This window comes from Coregonus clupeaformis, chromosome 10 (genome assembly GCF_020615455.1).
Source record: "Coregonus clupeaformis isolate EN_2021a chromosome 10, ASM2061545v1, whole genome shotgun sequence".
In the NCBI taxonomy this organism is placed as follows: domain Eukaryota; kingdom Metazoa; phylum Chordata; class Actinopteri; order Salmoniformes; family Salmonidae; genus Coregonus; species Coregonus clupeaformis.
The window spans coordinates 35253470-35272672 of NC_059201.1; the positions used below are offsets into that span (position 1 = coordinate 35253470).

General features: G+C 43.1%; 2 protein-coding genes and 1 pseudogene across 3 annotated transcripts; 1 reads left to right on the plus strand and 2 right to left on the minus strand.

Moving 5' to 3' along the window:
* Nucleotides 1-1607: 1607 nt before the first annotated feature.
* On the minus strand, nt 1608-12460 carry LOC121574823 (myb-related protein B). Of its 2 annotated transcripts, none has more exons than XM_041887435.2 (15): nt 12395-12460; nt 8267-8363; nt 8081-8152; nt 7827-7919; nt 7403-7623; nt 7053-7197; nt 6902-6955; nt 5337-5543; nt 4855-5127; nt 4473-4645; nt 4252-4351; nt 4031-4138; nt 3616-3732; nt 2341-2472; nt 1608-2133 (listed from the first exon to the last, which is right to left on the minus strand). In XM_041887435.2, the coding sequence occupies exons 2-15, from the start codon at nt 8342-8344 to the stop codon at nt 2005-2007; spliced, it is 1902 nt and encodes a 633-aa protein (XP_041743369.1). In that variant the 5' UTR covers nt 8345-8363; nt 12395-12460; the 3' UTR covers nt 1608-2004. The 2 variants fall into 2 exon arrangements, with proteins under 2 accessions (XP_041743369.1, XP_041743368.1); XM_041887434.2 differs by lacking the exon at nt 12395-12460 and adding an exon at nt 8938-9171.
* On the plus strand, nt 9766-11009 carry si:ch73-303b9.1. The gene is made up of 3 exons (XM_041887436.2): nt 9766-9858; nt 10003-10713; nt 10920-11009. The coding sequence occupies exons 1-2, from the start codon at nt 9834-9836 to the stop codon at nt 10710-10712; spliced, it is 735 nt and encodes a 244-aa protein (XP_041743370.2). The 5' UTR covers nt 9766-9833; the 3' UTR covers nt 10713; nt 10920-11009.
* A 125-nt stretch (nt 12461-12585) lies between the features above and the next one.
* On the minus strand, nt 12586-18778 carry LOC121575759 (annotated as a pseudogene).
* Nucleotides 18779-19203: the final 425 nt, after the last annotated feature.

The following is a 19203-nucleotide window of genomic DNA, read 5'->3' on the forward strand; positions in this document are numbered from 1 at the left end:
ATCCTGTACCATACACAATCTTATGAAAACTATAAAATTTTGGACATGGGAATAGGGCAACCTGAGTGTATGAATCTTCTACAGTGATGCATATTCACATCACATACTTCTATTCTTCAAATAGTAGCCTATAATAAACCTACAAGTGGACAGTAGACTACATATTATGTAAAAATAGATCATTGGAAACAAACATGTCAGCAACCTCCTGTTTGCTTGTGTGAGTAAACTTGTTTCCATTCGTTATTGATTGATCAGGTACTCAAATGCAACCATGACAAACACATAGTTACAAACAACTCCAATACTGATATAAATTATGTAAGTGCAAAATGACATGTGAACTTTAGATATCAAAATAAAAATAAGATAGACATTTACATTACATTTGAGTATGACAAAAATGTGATTTAAGTGTGGATTATTCAATTGTTGGACAGTGTTAAGACCTTTACTAGAGAACGGTGTGTGTAAATTCAAACTTCATTACATTTGAAACACTTGAAATAGCATTATAAAAGTTGCCCTACTATACCATTCATTTCATATTTACAAGTATCCAGGACTGAGAAAACATTACTTCAGTTCAGTTAAGCTTGCCCAACATAGCACGAGATATCAATTTGACAAAACCTTGTTTAAGTAACATAAAACCTTGCTCTTTTGACAATAATTGGGCAAAATATCATAATTAGGCTGCCTGTGTAAACGCAGCCTAAGGTTGGGAACAGTTGCATTGAACATGTTTAATCCTTAAAAGTCTAAACCAGGGGGGGAGGGTTCTACTAAACTATCATATGGGTATTTTTTTTAACCAAGGATCATTTAGCTATTTGATTTAGAATTGTGAGAGAGAGAGAGAGAGAGAGAGAGAGAGAGAGAGAGAGAGAGAGAGAGAGAGAGAGAGAGAGAGAGAGAGAGAGAGAGAGAGAGAGAGAGAGAGAGAGAGAGAGAGAGAGAGAGAGAGAGAGAGAGAGAGAGAGAGAGAGAGAGAGAGAGAGAGAGAGAGAGAGAGAGAGAGAGAGAGAGAGAGAGAGAGAGAGAGAGAGAGAGAGAGAGAGAGAGAGAGAGAGAGAGAGAGAGAGAGAGAGAGAGAGAGAGAGAGAGAGAGAGAGAGAGAGAGAGAGAGAGAGAGAGAGAGAGAGAGAGAGAGAGAGAGAGAGAGAGAGGTATGTATTTGATGAAACATTGAATTTGGCCTTACTGCCATTAGCCCATAGAAACACATTGAACAGCTTCATATATTGATAAACAGATGGCCCCCCAAAAAAATTGAAAGGAAGTTTGTTTTGAAGTGTCTGTCCGATATGTGAGAGATATAAGCACGATCAGGAACCTTTTTTTATATTTATTTTTAATACATGTATTTAACCCCTTATTTCTAGGCACTAAACTATCTCCATATATACTTCCATTCATTTTTTAAACTGGTAACTGGCTACCGTCAGACTAGTCTTGTGAGCGTCCTACGTCCTAGAGCAAAACAACCGACATGTACGTGTTCATGAGAGACTCGCCTTTCCATAGAGGGGTCATATTAGTGTGTAGCCCAAACTGTTCGGACACTACAGACAGAAGTTGACAGATCGGCTGTACCGACTTCAGACGAGTCCCGTGACGCTCATAGTCTGACAAACACCGCACTAGCTCTGCCACCTTTCACCGCAGATGCGGAAGGGCGACATCGGCAGATGCAGTGGATTAAGACGCAGCCCATGCAAAAAAACATATCTCTAGTTTAAACTGACACACTTTGATGGAGATGTTTTTAGTATGCTAATTAGATTTCTGCAGGGGGCTCTAGGGAGTGTTTAACTATGGTTGCAAACTTTCAATAAATTCCCTGGTTTTCCAGAAATCATGGTTGGAAGATCCCGGATTTCCTGCTTATTCCCTCCTGATTCTAGGAAAACCAGGTAATTTATTGAAAGTTCCCAGAATGTTGCAACCCTATGTTTAACACACAAAAATGTCTGCACAGAGGACAACTAAGTTAGTGAGAGCTCAGGACAGGATGAGGGCCCGGTTAGGAGCGTGGGATTTCAGTAAACGGAGGTAACGTCTTGCTTTCTCTGTCATTATGAGCTGGTCCTTAGTCCGTCCACATACCACTGCTTCCCATGCCTTGGACATCTGAGGACACAGCAAAGCATATCAATAACTTCAGATGCAACAGACAAATAGAGAAATGAAAACCACTACAATAGATGTGTGCATTACAGGCTATTAGAAAACTCCTGATTGTGATATAGTATAAAAAATAAACATGAAAAAGACAGCTATTAAATAAATATTTCACTTAGATGGCAGCCAATGGTCGCGTTTCATTAGAGTACTCACTGGGGTTGGGGGCACTGGGTTGGAATATGCACCACTCTCACTGGGTCCTAAACAGAAGCCCTGATCCAGAACATTCTCCTCTTTATCTTCCGTCTTCATACAAAAGGACGAGGAGTTGAGAGACGTCTCAGCCTGCCACAAGGACAAGACAAAATACAAATCAATGGATGAAATCACCGTCAATCGAACGCTGCTTGCACCTGCCCGCCCGTCTAGAATCACTACTCTCAGCTAGTCTGACTTAGAATATGTGGACAACTACAAATACCTAGGTGTCTGGTTAGACTGTAAACTCTCCATCCAGACTCACATTAAGCATCTCCAATCCAAAGTTAAATCTAGAATCGGCTTCCTATTTCGCAACAAAGCCTTCTTCACTCATGCTGCTAAACATGCCCTCGTAAAACTGACTATCCTACCGATCCTTGACTTCAGCGATGTCATTTACAAAATAGCCTCCAACACTCTACTCAGCAAATTGGATGTAGTCGATCACAGTGCCATCCGTTTTGTCACCAAAGCCCCATATACTACCCACCATTGTGACCTGTATGCTCTCGTTGGCTGGCCCTCACTACATATTTGTCGCCAAACCCACTGGCTCCAGGTCATCTATAAATCTCTGCTAGGCAAACCCCTGCCTTATCTTAGCTCATTGGTCACCATAGCAACACCCACCCATAGTATGCGCTCCAGCAGGTATATCTCACTGGTCAGCCCCAAAGCCAACACCTCCTTTGGCCGCCATTCCTTCCAGTTCTCTGCTGCCAATGACTGGAACGAACTGCAAAAATCTCTGAAGCTGGAGACACTTATCTCCCTCACTAACTTTAAGCATCAGTTGTCAGAGCAGCTTACTGATCACTGCACTTGTACACAGCCCATCTGTAATTAGCCCACCCAACTACCTCATCCCCATAGTTATTTACATTGTTATTTATTTTGCTAATTTGCACATCATCTTCTGCACATTTATCACGCCAGTGTTAATACTAAATTATTTTGCACTGTGGCCTATTTATTGCCTTACCTCCATAACTTACTACATTTGCACACACTGTATATAGATTTTCTACTGTGTTATTGACTGTATGTTTTGTTTATTCCATATGTAACTCTGTGTTGTTGTTTTTAATCGCACTGCTTTGCTTTATCTTGGCCAGGTCGCAGTTGTAAATGAGAACTTGTTCTCAACTGGCTTACCTGGTTAAATAAAGGTTAAATAAAAATAATCAACAATAACAGCAGAATTCAATCAATTTCTAATGAATGTACCTTAGGACAGGTTTTGGGCTCTGACTTAATGGACTGATGCCTGGCAGTGACGATCTCTTTGCAGTCCATGACATCCAGAGCCAGAGATTTACGCACTTTCTTCATTGGAGGTCGATGCTTGAAGCAAAGGAATGGACCACATATTCAGACCATTTCATAAGACTGAGAACCATCATTTATGTAAGTAAATTATCGTTCCTCTTAGATGCAAACCACAGGAGGTTGGTGGCACCTTATTTGGGGAGGACGGGCTCGTGGCAATGGCATCAAATAAGTATCAAATACATTAAACACATGGTTTCCATGTGGTTGATGCCATTCCATTTGCTACGTTCAGGACATTATTATGAGCCATCCTACCCTCAGCAGCCTCCTGTGATGTAAACTTCCTCCTGCCGTCTTTCATCATACTCACCACCTGCTTGCGTCTTTGCTCGGGTGGACTCTCATCCGTCACAATCAGCTCAATCCCAGCCTCTTTCAAGAGGACCTCTTTCAAGTCCTCCTCATTCGGAGTCTGAGGCTAAGACGTATAGAAATAAACTATTTTCAGCAGGATATTGAATAAATTATCCATAGAAATCATCTGACAATTCAGGTGCTTTCATTGACAACTGTAGCAAGTGAGGGACTCACCATTGGTCGCAGAGGACCATACTTCTCCATGGCATTTTTGAATGGAGTTGGAGTCCGTGGGGTGGTGTCAAGATTTGACTTGTGGTTGGGTGTAATGAACCTTTATAAAAAGACAAACTAAATATAATTCTCTACTGCTACGAGAGATTAATCATATTGCATGCCAATAATAACATAGCGCATACAAGACAATTGTGTGTCAATAATGCCTTATTACATACACTGAGTTTGGGTAAAGCTTGGATGCGCAAACAGAGTTTTCCTTCTGTGTGAGTGGAGTCTTGTCACGGTGTAGTGGTGTGGTAACCCCAGACTTCTGATTGCACACTGGGGTAGAGGTGAGAGATGGATTCTCCAGCTCAAAGTTGTCCTGTTTGGTCCACATGTTGAGGAACTGGAAACATACAATGCATTTAGAAACCCTTTCTCTAATATTACACCTAACATCCATTTGCAATAGTACCATATAAATACAAATATGGAATTTAATCTTAGGGAAATTAAACATGGTAAAATGTGTTTTTGGCAACATGATTCTGTACAAAACAATGGTAGCGACAAGTCATTTCACTATGTGTTAGTTAATGGTGGTTGAGCCATTACCTGTGAGGGAGAGAAGGGCAGGATCTTGACCGGGGTGCTCTTCGGGGTCCTGGAGTTGTTGGAGTCAGGGGACAGAGCGATGCGACGGCGGCTGCGCCGGGTCAGTATGGAGGGTGGGGTGATTCCTCCAGGGGAGATGGGGATCAGCTCCCCCCGGTTACCCTTACTGAGCTCCTGTAGAGCACTGCCCTCCAGACGAAACTGGGTCCGCTCTGGGCTCTGGCTCTCCTCAGGCAGATCAAAGACAGCCATGTTACACCAGCCATCCAGGTCCTGGTAGAGGGAAAGAAACAGAAACAAAGTAAGGAAGAGTTTATGAAAATAAATATAATTTGCCAAACTAAGTCAGACCAAAATAGTCAGACATCTTGTTTCACATATCTGATCATCGAATGAGATATTTGGTGTTGCATTCAAAGCAGTAGATGAATGTGGTGAAATTCAGAAGACCGAGGTATTATGAACCCATCCAGCACTCTTACCCCATCTACCATCTCCATCACCTCTTTTAAGGCTGGGCCGTTAGGTGACAGGAAGCCTGAGCTGTCCACCACCCAGCTACTGGTATTCAGTTCACCTCCTGGGGTGTTTGGCTCACTTTTGGGGGTCTTTGACTGTTGAGGAGAGACAGCCTTGTGGGAGCCTGCTTCCTTTGGTCCGCCTCTCACAGTGGATGTACTGGCATTCTCCTGTAGGGAGCGACATAAGCTTGAAAATTAGAATGGAGATCCAGAAGAATAGATTAAATGAATATGAACACACAGCTACCAGAGCAATGTGTACTACCCTGAAGATTAGTATAAATTGGTAATATTCTAACATGCACATGCTCTACATGTACTGCACTTCATACAGTGCATTCGGAAAGTATTAAGACCCATTAACTTTTTCCACGTTGTTACGTTACAGCCTATTCTAAAATTGATATAATTGTTTTTCCCCCTCATCAATCTACACCCCAGACCCCATAATGACAAAGCAAAAACAAACAGACTTTTAGAAATGTTTCACAAGGATCTCTCTGTACCTTGTTCCGTTCATCTTTCCCTCGATCCTGACTAGTCTTCCAGTCCCTGCCGCTGAAGAACATCCCCACAGCATGATGCTGCCACTACCATGCTTCACCGTAAAGATGGTGTCAGATTTCATCAGCCCAGAGAATCTTGTTTCTCATGGTCTGAGAGTCCTTTAGGTGCCTTTTGGCAAACTCCAAGCGGGCTGTCATGTGCCTTTTCCCCCTTTTTCGTGATTACGATCTTGCCTCATCGCTGCAACTCCCCAACGGACTCGGTAGAGGCAAAGGTCGAGTCATGCGTCCTCCGAAACATGAACTGAAGTCAGCCTGCAGGCGCCCGGCCCGCCACAAGGAGTCGCTAGAGCGCGATGAGGCAAGTAAAGCCCCGCCGGCCAAACCCTCCCCTAACCCGGACGAACCCCAGGCTGTAGTGATGCCGCAACACTGCGATGCAGTGCCATTGACCACCGCGCCACTCGGGAGGCTGACCATCGGGTTGTTGGTTAACTCCCTGACCAAGGCCCTTCTCCCCCGATTGCTCAGTTTGGCCGAGCAGCCAGCTCTAGGAAGAGTCTTGGTGGTTCCAAACTTCTTTCATTTAAGAATGATGGAGGCCACTGTGCTCTGATATGCACTGTCAACTGTGGAACCTTATATAGACAGGTGTGTGCCTTTCCAAATCATGTCCAATCAATTGAATTTACCACTCAAGGATGATCAATGGAAACAGGATGCACCTGAGCTTAATTTCGAGTCTCATAGCAAAGTGTCTGAATACGTATGTAAATAAGGTATTTCTGTTTTTAAAAAATGTCTAAAAAACCTGTTATCACTTTGTCATTATGGGGTATTGTGTGTAGATTGAGGATTTGTTTTTATTTAATCCATTTTAGAATAAGGCTGTAACGTAATAAAATGTAGAAAAAGGGAAGGGGTCTGAATACTTTCCGAATGCACTGCATTTATAATATAAAACACTCAAGTTTATCTGCTTTCCCCCCCATATAGAAGTTAGCAGTGTTTGCATTTTACCGGCAGTGTGGGGTCTTGGTCTGGGTCCCTCTCCATAGAACCACCATAGTCCATCTGTAGACATAACAAATCATGTTTCACAGCAAAACATAATGAGGATTAGTTTGAGCATAGCCCAGATGTTGTCAAACTGATTTCAGAAGGAACCTACCTGCTGATCTCTACTGTGGTGGGCCATGCCCTCCTCTGGTTCCATCTGCTGACATTTCAGAGAAGGATCCACCCCGCTGTAGAAGCCCATCTCAACCTTACGCTTGATGGTTGAGTTCCAGTGGTTCTTCACAGCATTATCTGTCCTGTAAGGTGAAATTTGAACATAATGTTGTAGTAATCAAGATATAGCTAGTGTATGAAGGCAAACACTAATCCAACTCCAATCCATTCAATTGCATTTATCACAAAATATGTGAAGACCAATAAGCTGTTCTGAGTGATCCTGACATTTCAGTACAGACATGTCAGAGTGACTCTCTTAGCTGGAGTACATGTCAACACAGTAACCTTCCGGGGAGCAGCTTGGCAATCTCAGCCCAGCGGTTTCCCAGCATGCAGTGGGCCTTGTAGATGATGAGGTCCTCCTCTGCTGTCCAGGAGGATTTCTTCACGTCCGGGTTGAGGTGGTTGTGCCAGCGCTCCCTGCACTGCTTCCCCAGCCGGCCCTTCAGGTGCTTGGCCACAATAGCCCACTGCTTGTTGCCATACCTGTTCACCAGGTCTATCACCTGTGGAGAGGAATGCAGGGTTGGTGGCCGTCTGAAAATGTGGCCTCTGAGTAGCAGTACAAGCCACCCGGAGGCTGTCCTTAGATATGAGTCAAAGCAGGTAGAGCTGACTGAACAACTATTGGTAAAACTCAACAACTAAAGTTGCTCTCACAAAGAAGTCTAGTAGAACTGATTGTAGAATAGTCACCATCACAACTAACCTTCTCGTCCTCCTCTTTGGTCCAGGGCCCTTTGACAAGATCTGGATCCAGAACCTTCAACCAGCGGTGCTGGCACTGGTGTTCTGAGCGATTCTGTGCCATACAGGGTTACCATACAGTTAATGATTTAATGCAAAATAAACCACACAGACCTTCAGAATGGAGTCTTTTCTATTTTAACCCTTCAGTTGTATTATTTGTATTGTCAACTGGATATAACAGAATATATACTGTAGTCTGTCAATCTCGCTCACCGGTAAAAGGCTGGCAATGTATTTCCAGTCATTTGGGCCCCGGTTCTGGACCAACGCTTTCAGATTGTCATCCTGAGAATAAAGTACACACATTTTATGAAGAGCTAAGTAACTAGCTCATTACAAATAACCAACCATTTATAGATCAGCATTTGTGGGGGATGTATAAGGGGGACATGAACTCACCTCATCTTGTGTCCACTTCACTTTGACCTTTCCACAGTCTCTCTGTTCAGCCACATCAGAGTCAGTGTCCTGATACATAGCCTCCTCCCCATCCTCTCTAAAAAGATAAGCAACAGGGTGTGGTGGTCAAGATCAATCTCATGCAAAGGGGGTAGTAGCTAGCACATTCTCAAACACAAACTGCCCACCACCTAGTTTAGTGCAAGGTCTCCACATCTAGGGCGCACATGCATTGTATTCCCTGAAAAGTAGCTTGCTTGGATGGGTCACAGAATTGGGTCACAGAATTCTCACACAATGCATTTTGATACCTAGTTAGGTAAATTACTTACTACAAGCAACAGATTATGTGAGCTAGTAAACGTTTGTGCTGTCCGATTACTACGGTATGCATTAGAACATTTGCTAATTTATTGTTTCATGCCATCATTTGACTACTGTAGTTAGCAACATCTGACGTCGACCTCAACTGGTTGGGTGACAAAAGGGCGGTCAAATCACGTAAACGCGCAAAAATTATCGATGACATTCAGTAATTTCATATATTATAAAATGGTGCATAGCTCCCTGTCCTCTTAAAAATAACATTAGGATGTGGACATTGTTGTTTATCCAACAGCTGTTGTAGCTAACAATAACAAAGGTTAGAATCCGATTAGCTAACTACTTACCCGCGCGACCACCAGGACATTTCCCTCTGCTTTACCTCCATCACCCTTAGCTAAAATTCAATTGTATATTTTTGTTGGACACGTCGTGCATATATTTACAAACTATATTATAGGAGCAAATCTGTTCGTCGTATATAATCCACGTTGGTTAAAAAAATCGAATTGTTGCCGGGCTGGGCTGGGTACACTTCTGGATTGCTGACAACACACTAGTCCGCGTTTAAGTTCCTATCTCGCGCGCTTCTTTTCTTGCAGGCTCTCAGCTTTCCCGGGAGTGACGTGACCAGAGGTGTGCGCGCGCAGAATTGCCACGGTTCCATCTGTTCATATAAAGTAATTGATCTGTTCCTATGATTTGTCAAGGGACACAAATATATATATATTTAACTGGCCCGGATTGTCTGACTAGGGACTTTTCACAATGGTGTTTCTCTGTCTACCGAATACACTATTCATATCTATTCATGCATTCAATTAGAGATAAATGCTCACTTTTATCACAACATTATAAACTGGGTGGTTCAAGCCCTGAATGCTGATTGGCTAACAGCCACGGTATATCAGACAGTATACCAGGGGTATGACAAAATATTTATTTTTACTGCTCTAATTACCTTGGTAACCAGTTTATAATAGCAATAAGGCACCTTGGGGGTTTGTGATATATGGCCAATATACCAAGGCTAAGGGCTGTTCTTATGCACAACGTGGACACAGCCCTTAGCCGTGGTATATTGGCCATATACCACACCCCCTCGGGCCTTTTTGCTTAATTATATACCCCCCTCCCCCTTGTTGGTGAGGGCCCTCATCACCAAACAGGTGAGACAATCAACCAGCAGATTAAATACAAGCTGCATTGTAATTAGGCAACCATTCAATGATTGACCAAAAACATGGATGAGGAGTTTACCAGTGCTGGTAAGAAAACAGATTTATTTGGCAAAGCAATTTGAATCTCTGCATAGGTGACATTTATTGTAATTCATATTAAGAATAACCAATATAAAACAATTGCACGTTAAATCATGTGGTGGTGAGACATTTGAACTATTTGCTTCATAGATGCATCCGTGAGTTTTCAGTGCCCGTCTCCCTCAGAGCTCGACCGAGGCTTCTTGGAGCAGAGTTTGTCTGTGTCTGCTCTGTCACTGGCGGGACAGTCCACATCGGTGTTGCCTCCCAATAGAATTGTGGTTGAGTACTATGGTTCCAAACCAACCATCCTGGCCTCCTTGTGTCAGTCTCCCAACCCTATGTCCCCCTCTCAAGCCCTGAACCTGAACTCTAAGGAGGCTACACAAACACCAGGGCTCACTATACCTGTGGAGAGCAAGTCCTCTACTCCCGCTGAGCAGGTGCTCCTCCAGAAACCCAAACTAGCCTGCCCATTAGATCTGTCCTACATTGATCTGACTGCCTCGCAGGTTGCCTGGGAGGTCTCCCTAATCAAACCTGAGACTAACAGTCCAAAACCGATCCTTGAGTCAAGCACATTGGAGACTACCTGGAGTCCCAAGTTCCAGTCTGCACCACCGTCCCTGGCTGAGATCTCCCTGATCTGGTCAGGGTCACCCCCACACGGCAATAAAACAGAGGACAACCAGAGGTCCTGGAGGGAGGTCACTATGGGTTCTAGTCTCGGTTCCAGCCTGAGCCAGACCTCGGGTTCAGTGTCAGCAGCTGAGGATGAATGGCAGAGACGCACATCCATCCCTACAGGTGTTGACAACAAGCCAAAGTGGGCATGTGACAGTGCTGTACTGAAAAGTTGAGGTAAGGTTCTCAGGTTCAGTGACTTGTCATTCTTGTTGAGTTGCTGCCGTGTCCTGGCCAGCAAAAAGTATTTTGGGTGAAAGTGGACCAGACCTGGCAAGATATTTCCTAGTTAAACTTGTAAATGTTTATGGTTGAGCAACTAGGACTTTTGAGTTTGTTTAATGCCTTGTATATTGACATGTTCTCTGATTTCCCCTTTACAGACATTGAGGAAATTCAAGAAGATGCCTGTGTGAATTTTATTGTCCCTTAACTTTTTTATAGTAAATAAAGTTTTGTATTGATTAAATCGACCATGCCTCTTGAGTATTTAGGGAATTATAATAAACTTTCTTGGCAACATTTGTGATGCTATACCACAACACACAAGTACTAAATAAAATGTGGAAAGCCTCATACAGTAGGTTTATCTTATCAGATTTAGAACATTAAACATCTCAACTATATAGTAAGTTTGAAGGAGGATTATGGAGTGACATTCTTTTGTATTTACTGGAAAAACTATATAGAAGGATATACTGTGTGTATATACAAACGTATGTGGACACCCCTTAACTTGTGGATTTGTCCATTTCAGCCACGCCCGTTGCTGACAGGTGTATAAAATCAAGTACGCAGCCATGCACTCTCCATAGACCAACATTGGCAGTATAATGGCCTTACTGAAGAGCTCAGTGACTTTAAACATGGCACCGTCATAGGATGCCACTTTCCAACAAGACAATGTGTCAAATTTCTGCCCTGCTAGAGCTGCCCTGGTCAACTAAGTGCTGTAATTGTAGTGGAAACGTCTAGGAGCAACAACGGCTCAGCCGCGAAGTGGTAGGCCACACAAGCTCACAGAACAGGAGTGCTGTAGCATGTAAAAATCGTCTGTCCTCGGTTGCAACACTCACTACCGAGTTCCAAATTGCCTCTGGAAGCAACGTTAACACTAACTGTTGATCGGGCGCTTAATGAAATGGGTTTCCATGGCCGAGCTGCTGCACACAAGCCTAAGAGCACCATGCGCAATGCCAAGCGTCGGCTGGAGTGGTAAAGCTCACCACCATTGGACTCTGGAGCAGTGGAAACGCGTTCTCTGGATTGATGAATCACATTTCACCATCTGGCAGTCCGACAGACAAATATAGGTTTGTCGGATGCCAGGAGAACGCTACCTGCACGACTGCATAGTGCCAAGTGTAAAGTTTGGTGGCGGAGGATGAATGGTCTGGGGCTGTTTTTCATGGTTCGGGCTAGGCCCCTTTAGTTCCAGTGAAGGGAAATCTTAACACTACAGCATACAATGACATTCTAGACAATTCTGTGCTTCCAACTTTGTGGCAACAGTTTGGGGATGGCCCTTTCCTGTTTCAGCATGACAATGCCCCCGTGCACAAAGCGAGGTCCATACAAAAACACTGTTGGGATGAATTGGAACACTGACTGCGACCCAGGCCTAATTGCCCAACATCAGTGACCGACCTCACTAATGCTCTTGTGGCTGAATGGAAGCAATGTTCCAACATCTAGTGGAATGCCTTCCCAGAAGAGTGGAAGGATGTTATAGCAGCAAAGGGGAGACCAACTCCATATTAATGCCCATGATTTTGGAATGAGATGTTCGACGAGCAGGTGTCCACATACTTTTGGTAATGTAGTGTACATGCACTGCAAAAATACAAAATGTACAAACTCTCACTGGTTGCTAGAGTCATCAGAACGGGGAAAAACTGGTCTCTGTTGTGTCAATATCATGTTCCTGTATAGGAGAGATTGGATAAATCATTTATATTACATAAATCGCAAATGAATGTCAAACAAGGCCTAGATCAACAAATAGTGTGCATTTATCAAAAGGTCTGTTGGTCATATCGCTCACCTGATTGAGCTTCTTGAACTCTACGACCTGGAAGAAGATGTGCTCCAGGATGTGTTTTGCATCCCTTTGGTCTTTATCCAAATTCCCTGTCACCCCCAAGATGTACCCACACTTCCTCACGTAAAACTCTAGATCATCGTCCGTGCCAGCAGGAAGAATACAGAGAACACTTCATTAATCATGCTTGATTAAAATATAACACTGACATTATAGGAGATCAGTTAACACAAGAATAGGATATGAAGGTTGAACACTTACATTTGTTGGAGAGCTGTGCCAAACGCACTTTCTCAGAGGAGAAGGTTTCATCCAGGTCAAAGAGGTCAAGCATGGGGAAGGCAGGCAGAAATACCTGCTCAAAGCAACCCATAGGAGAACACACACATATCTTAGAGGGATGGCAAATGTATCATTTTCTACAATGACCAAGTGTGTATTGTCACATTTCAATAAATCCCAGTCAATTAGCATAAAGTGTTGAATACAGTCTAGTGCGCATGCCATTCTCAGTTGAGTTTACAGAATCCACATACACTCGGTGAGATGCTTGAGCTAGACAGGAGCTGGGTGAGATTGTGTAGAGCTGGAGCGGGGAAACTTACAGTAGGCTAGAGCTGGGGAAGGGGAGTCTCAAACTGAGGTGTGATCAGCTGGAGGGACTCATGTTTGACATTCATCTGCATGTAGGAACTGCAGGGGGACAAGTCAAAAAAATTGTTGTCAACAAACACACCGTAAACATGTAGGCAAAGCAGACAAAACATCCTGTAGCCACCAACTATGGCCTACTGTAGTGAAAACTGATGTCTGTCCAGTTTCTAAAGCAGTATGTGTTCCCACCTGATGACTTGGGACAATGTGTTTGTTGATAGCTTGAGTAGAGACATGTCAAACAGGGAGGTAAAGTCTCTTGGGTTTTCCTCTCCCTCTTGCAAGCATACTCGTAGTCGCTCAGACAGGCAGCCTGTGTCTGGTAGCATGGTGTAATTTGTGATCTGGGCCAAACACAGAATGATAAGTGTCACTTCTAGGACTAAAAGGTAAAACTGTAGATCCTAAAACATGCCTTGGCTTCTCACCCCGGGGTCCTCTGCATCTATCTGGTTCAGATGAATGTTATCACCCATGAGCCACTGGAAAACGACATCCTGCATAACAAAAATAGACAGGCAATATTACAACCAAATGGAGTCAGTAGGGGATCAAATAGTGGATCACCAACCATTACATCATCACCATTTCAGTGCTGTAGTGATCACACTCTCGCAACTACTCTGGTGTTGCTGTGAAGATGTTAACGAGCCTTCCATCAGGAAGTCGTCAAATACCCTTTTAACACTCACTACTGAGCGGACCGAGACATGCCCAGCCAAGCTGTACCGTGCTGGCCTGGTTAAGCATCCATCATAATTGCAAGAACCATGCTGGAAAGGACAAAAATATCCAAACCAGCACAGTACAGTTTGGCTCGAAATGATCATATGAAAAGGGTAAAAGAGCCTGCACAATTGGATCTCAAACTTAACATAAGTATGAGTGTTTTAAACTGACACTCCAATCACCATTATTTTACTGTTCTCCTCTTCACTGCCAGTTTGCCTACCTCCTGCATTACAAAAAAAACAATTGACAGAACTAGTAAATAACTGACATACTGTATCTTTGAAAAACAACGTATGATCATGCCGTGGTGTTTGCAGGAGGTCAATGGGAACTCCTCACCTTGACCTGATAGAAGGCAAGGACAGGCCTGTTGAGGGGGAAGCAGACGGACCCAGTGGAGAGAACAGCAACAGCAGGCTTCATCACGCTCAGTGTAGCTCCATACGGGTACACAAATGTGAGGGCCCTGTTCAAGTACACATTAAGAATACAGGTTTAATCTTTTACCAGGGGGACACAGACAAGCCAAACTGCAATCACTGTTTCATTCATTTGTTTGTTTAACAAGGGCCAACTCCTTTTGGCAAAATATTTGGCATATGATATGATTAGACATGAAACTGTGATAATCTCTCTGTTCTCTGTTGAGATTGTTGACAGTTATGAAAATGCAAATAAACAGAAACTTGAGAATGATGACATGAAAACGGAGAAGACCTACTGTGCATTGTTCCTGGCACTTTCGTCTTTGATGATCCCTGTTACTACTTTGCCTGCAGCCCGACTGATCTCTCTAAAGGATTAAAAGCAAGATGCTTGTTCAGTCGCTCAACAATGCATGTGTCTTTCATAGCTAGTGGAACTATCAACCCCATTATCCTTTTCTGGCACATTTACTTCATTGATATGCACAAGAAAGCAATGATAAAAGCACTATTACATTGGAACAAACCAAATATCAAAATGTCTAAATGGTTAACCAACTAACCTGTTCAGAACACCAAGTGCTTCTTTTGGATGGAAATACTTGTAGTAAACATTCCTTACGACAGCAACAAGAGAATGAAGACAAAACACTCATCACCAATACAATTCTGTCAGTGAAATATCTGGATGACAACAATCTGAGTTGCGAGGACTATTCCACTCATATGATACTCACCATTGTTGACCATTATCCCAAACTCCTCAAGGAGGATGTTGATATTAGTGTTATACTTCAGCCCCCCTCCTTCACGAAGCATCACAAGGACATTTCCTCCCACATCCAGGTACTGCTTCAGGACCTCCAACTGAACAAGACAGAGCAAATCGATGTCTGACTCAAAACATAAAGCAACCAACATACCTTGACAGGGCTGTAGTGGAGCAAGTCGAGGGCTTCAAGTTCCTCGGTGTCCACATCACTAAGGAATAACCAGTCCACACACACCAATACAGTCGTGAAGAAGGCACGACAACGCCTCTTCCCCCTCAGGAGAATGAAAAGATTTGGCATGGGCCCTCAGATCCTCAATTAGTTATACAGCTGCACCATTGAGAGCATCTTGACTGGCTGCATCACCGCTTGGTATGGCAACTGCTTGGCATCCGACCGCAAGGCGCTACAGAGGGTAGTACGTACGGCCCAGTATGTCACTGGGGCCGAGCTCCCTGCCATCCAGGACCTCTATACCAGGCAGTGTCAGAGGAAGGCCCTAAAAATTGTCATAGACTGTTCTGTCTGCTACAGCACAGCAAGTGGTACCGATGCACCAAGTCTGGAACCAAAAGGACCCTGAACAGCTTCTTCCCCCGAGCCATAAGATGCTAAATAGTTAACCAAATAGCTTCCCGGACTATCTGCATTGTCCCCCCTTTGCACTCATTCTTTTGACTCATCACATACGCTGCTGCTACTGCTTATTATCTATCCTGTTGCCTAGTCAATTTACCCCTACCTATATGTACATACAGTGGGGAAAAAAAGTATTTAGTCAGCCACCAATTGTGCAAGTTCTCCCACTTAAAAAGATGAGAGAGGCCTGTAATTTTCATCATAGGTACATGTCAACTATGACAGACAAAATGAGAATTTGTTTTCCAGAAAATCACATTGTAGGATTTTTTATGAATTTATTTGCAAATTATGGTGGAAAATAAGTATTTGGTCAATTACAAAAGTTTCTCAATACTTTGTTATATACCCCTTGTTGGCAATGACACAGGTCAAACGTTTTCTGTAAGTCTTCATAAGGTTTTCACACACTGTTGCTGGTATTTTGGCCCATTCCTCCATGCAGATCTCCTCTAGAGCAGTGATGTTTTGGGGCTGTCGCTGGGCAACACGGACTTTCAACTCCCTCCAAAGATTTTCTATGGGGTTGAGATCTGGAGACTGGCTAGGCCACTCCAGGACCTTGAAATGCTTCTTACGAAGCCACTCCTTCGTTGCCCGGGCGGTGTGTTTGGGATCATTGTCATGCTAAAAGACCCAGCCACGTTTCATCTTCAATGCCCTTGCTGATGGAAGGAGGTTTTCACTCAAAATCTCACGATACATGGCCCGATTCATTCTTTCCTTTACACGGATCAGTCGTCCTGGTCCCTTTGCAGAAAAACAGCCCCAAAGCATGAAGTTTCCACCCCCATGCTTCACAGTAGGTATGGTGTTCTTTGGATGCAACACAGCATTCTTTGTCCTCCAAACACAATGAGTTGAGTTTTTACCAAAAAGTTATATTTTGGTTTCATCTGACCATATGACATTCTCCCAATCCTCTTCTGGATCATCCAAATGCACTCTAGCAAACTTCAGACGGGCCTGGACATGTACTGGCTTAAGCAGGGGGACACGTCTGGCAATGCAGGATTTGAGTCCCTGGCGGAGTAGTGTGTTACTGATGGTAGGCTTTGTTACTTTGGTCCCAGCTCTCTGCAGGTCATTCACTAGGTCCCCCCGTGTGGTTCTGGGATTTTTGCTCACCGTTCTTGTGATCATTTTGACCCCACGGGGTGAGATCTTGCGTGGAGCCCCAGATCGAGGGAGATTATCAGTGGTCTTGTATGTCTTCCATTTCCTAATAATTGCTCCCACAGTTGATTTCTTCAAACCAAGCTGCTTACCTATTGCAGATTCAGTCTTCCCAGCCTGGTGCAGGTCTACAATTTTGTTTCTGGTGTCCTTTGACAGCTCTTTGGTCTTGACCATAGTGGAGTTTGGAGTGTGACTGTTTGAGGTTGTGGACAGGTGTCTTTTATACTGATAACAAGTTCAAACAGGTGCCATTAATACAGGTAACGAGTGGAGGACAGAGGAGCCTCTTAAAGAAGAAGTTACAGGTCTGTGAGAGCCAGAAATCTTGCTTGTTTGTAGGTGACCAAATACTTATTTTCCACCATAATTTGCAAATAAATTCATTAAAAATCCTACAATGTGATTTTCTGGATTTTTTTTTCTCAATTTGTCTGTCATAGTTGACGTGTACCTATGATGAAAATGACAGGCCTCTCTCATCTTTTTAAGTGGGAGAACTTGCACAATTGGTGGCTGACTAAATACTTTTTTTCCCCACTGTATCTACCTCAAATACCTCATACACCTGCACATCGGTACCCCGTGTATATAGCCAAGTTATCGTTACTCATTGGGCCTCCTGTAGCTCAGTTGGTAGAGCATGGCGCTTGCAACGCCAGGGTTGTGGGTTCGATTCCCACGGGGGGCCAGTATGAAAAATGTATGCACTCACTAACTGTAAGTTGCTCTGGATAAGAGCGTCTGCTAAATGACTAAAATGTAAATGTAATGTGTACTTGTTCCTTGTGTTTTCTTTTTATTATTAAAATAATGTTTTCCCTGCATTGTTGGGAAGGGCCCGTAAGTAAGCATTTCACTGTTAGTCTACACCTGTTGTTTATGAAGCGTGTGACAAATACAATTGTATTGATTAGATTAGATTTTGATACCTAACAGTGTTTAGGTTGACAGACATTTTATTTTGGAGGAGTGTGTTGCAATGCTGGGACACACATCAAATAGGAAACTTTCAAATCTGTTGTTTCCATCTCCTGATCACTCTACCCAAACCTCGATTCATAAAGGCATGTCCTTTGACCTCCTACAACTCTACCATGACCAGCCACACACCTCAGCAGCAGTGAACTTTTCTCTGGAACCAGCAGTAATCCACAACTTTACATCATTCAACCTCTCCAAGGAGAGCTCCTCTTTTATGCTGTGGAGGAACAAACATAAAACCACATATATGAAGTTGCCTTATTATGATGCCAAATAGGTGACTACAACGTATTCTTCTTACGTATATACAGCAAGCAATAGCCAGCTAGCTAGCTAACAGTTATTATTATTATTATTATTATTATTACCTACCTCTGGATCTTCCATTGCGCCCTGAGTCTCTTCTGCAGGAACTTGTAACCATTGTTGGCAGTGAACAGTTCTCTCTTGGATGCGTTAAAAACCACACTATTGCGCTGCTCCTTCTCCATATCCATTGTATTATATATTCAAAGACCTGTTACATTACTGCATTGCGTATATGACGAATTACTCAACGTTAGCTAGCTAGCTAACAGCTAAGTTTAGCTAGCTAGCTAGCTTCTTACACAAATCGTTACTTTACTGGCGAGCAAAGTCTTGAAAGACCAATGATTTGCTGTTTCTTTGTATATTTGAACAAAGTGGCAACATCACTAATACAACATCTTAAAATGTTCACATATTTATATAAAAAATAATCATCTTTATAAGTGAAGTTAGCTGGCTAGCTAGATAGACACCTCCAGAAGCCATCTTTGTGTCTCAAATTCGTGCATTGTGTGTACAAAACTATGAGCCACAACAGTAACCATGGGCGCTGCCCGCATAGCAACGGGCGGAGCCGGGATCTGGGGTGTATTCATTCCATCTTGCAACGGAAACCAATACCGTTTAAGAACCAAACGGAAGCAAACAGAGCAAATGGAACGAAACGGGGAGGGACCTACCTGAATTTGTCCAATAGAAACTCTCGTTTTTATTGCTAAACGTTTTCCGTTTGGAGTAAACTGCAAAACGTTTTGCAACTGAATTGGCGTAATTAATACACACCAATGTTCAACCACTACAATATATTGTATTTCAATTGCGTTCAAATATATATCGAGTAAATGAATATTGGAATGTATTTGGAAATACAATGGAAACAAGTTTTTGGAAATAGTTTTAAAGAGTATTTATAGAAATTTAGATAACCGTCCTG

Coding starts and splice junctions, on each gene's coding strand:
- LOC121574823 (XM_041887434.2), bottom strand. CDS start 8,978: ATGGAGGTAAAGCAGAGGGAAATGTCCTGGTGGTCGCGCGG. Junction 7,920..8,080: donor ACATTGCCAGCCTTTTACCG/GTGAGCGAGATT, acceptor TGTATGGCACAG/AATCGCTCAGAACACCAGTG. Junction 2,473..3,615: donor AGCCCAAAACCTGTCCTAAG/GTACATTCATTA, acceptor TCCTTGTGGCAG/GCTGAGACGTCTCTCAACTC.
- si:ch73-303b9.1 (XM_041887436.2), top strand. CDS start 9,834: ATGGATGAGGAGTTTACCAGTGCTG. Junction 9,859..10,002: donor TGAGGAGTTTACCAGTGCTG/GTAAGAAAACAG, acceptor TTTGCTTCATAG/ATGCATCCGTGAGTTTTCAG.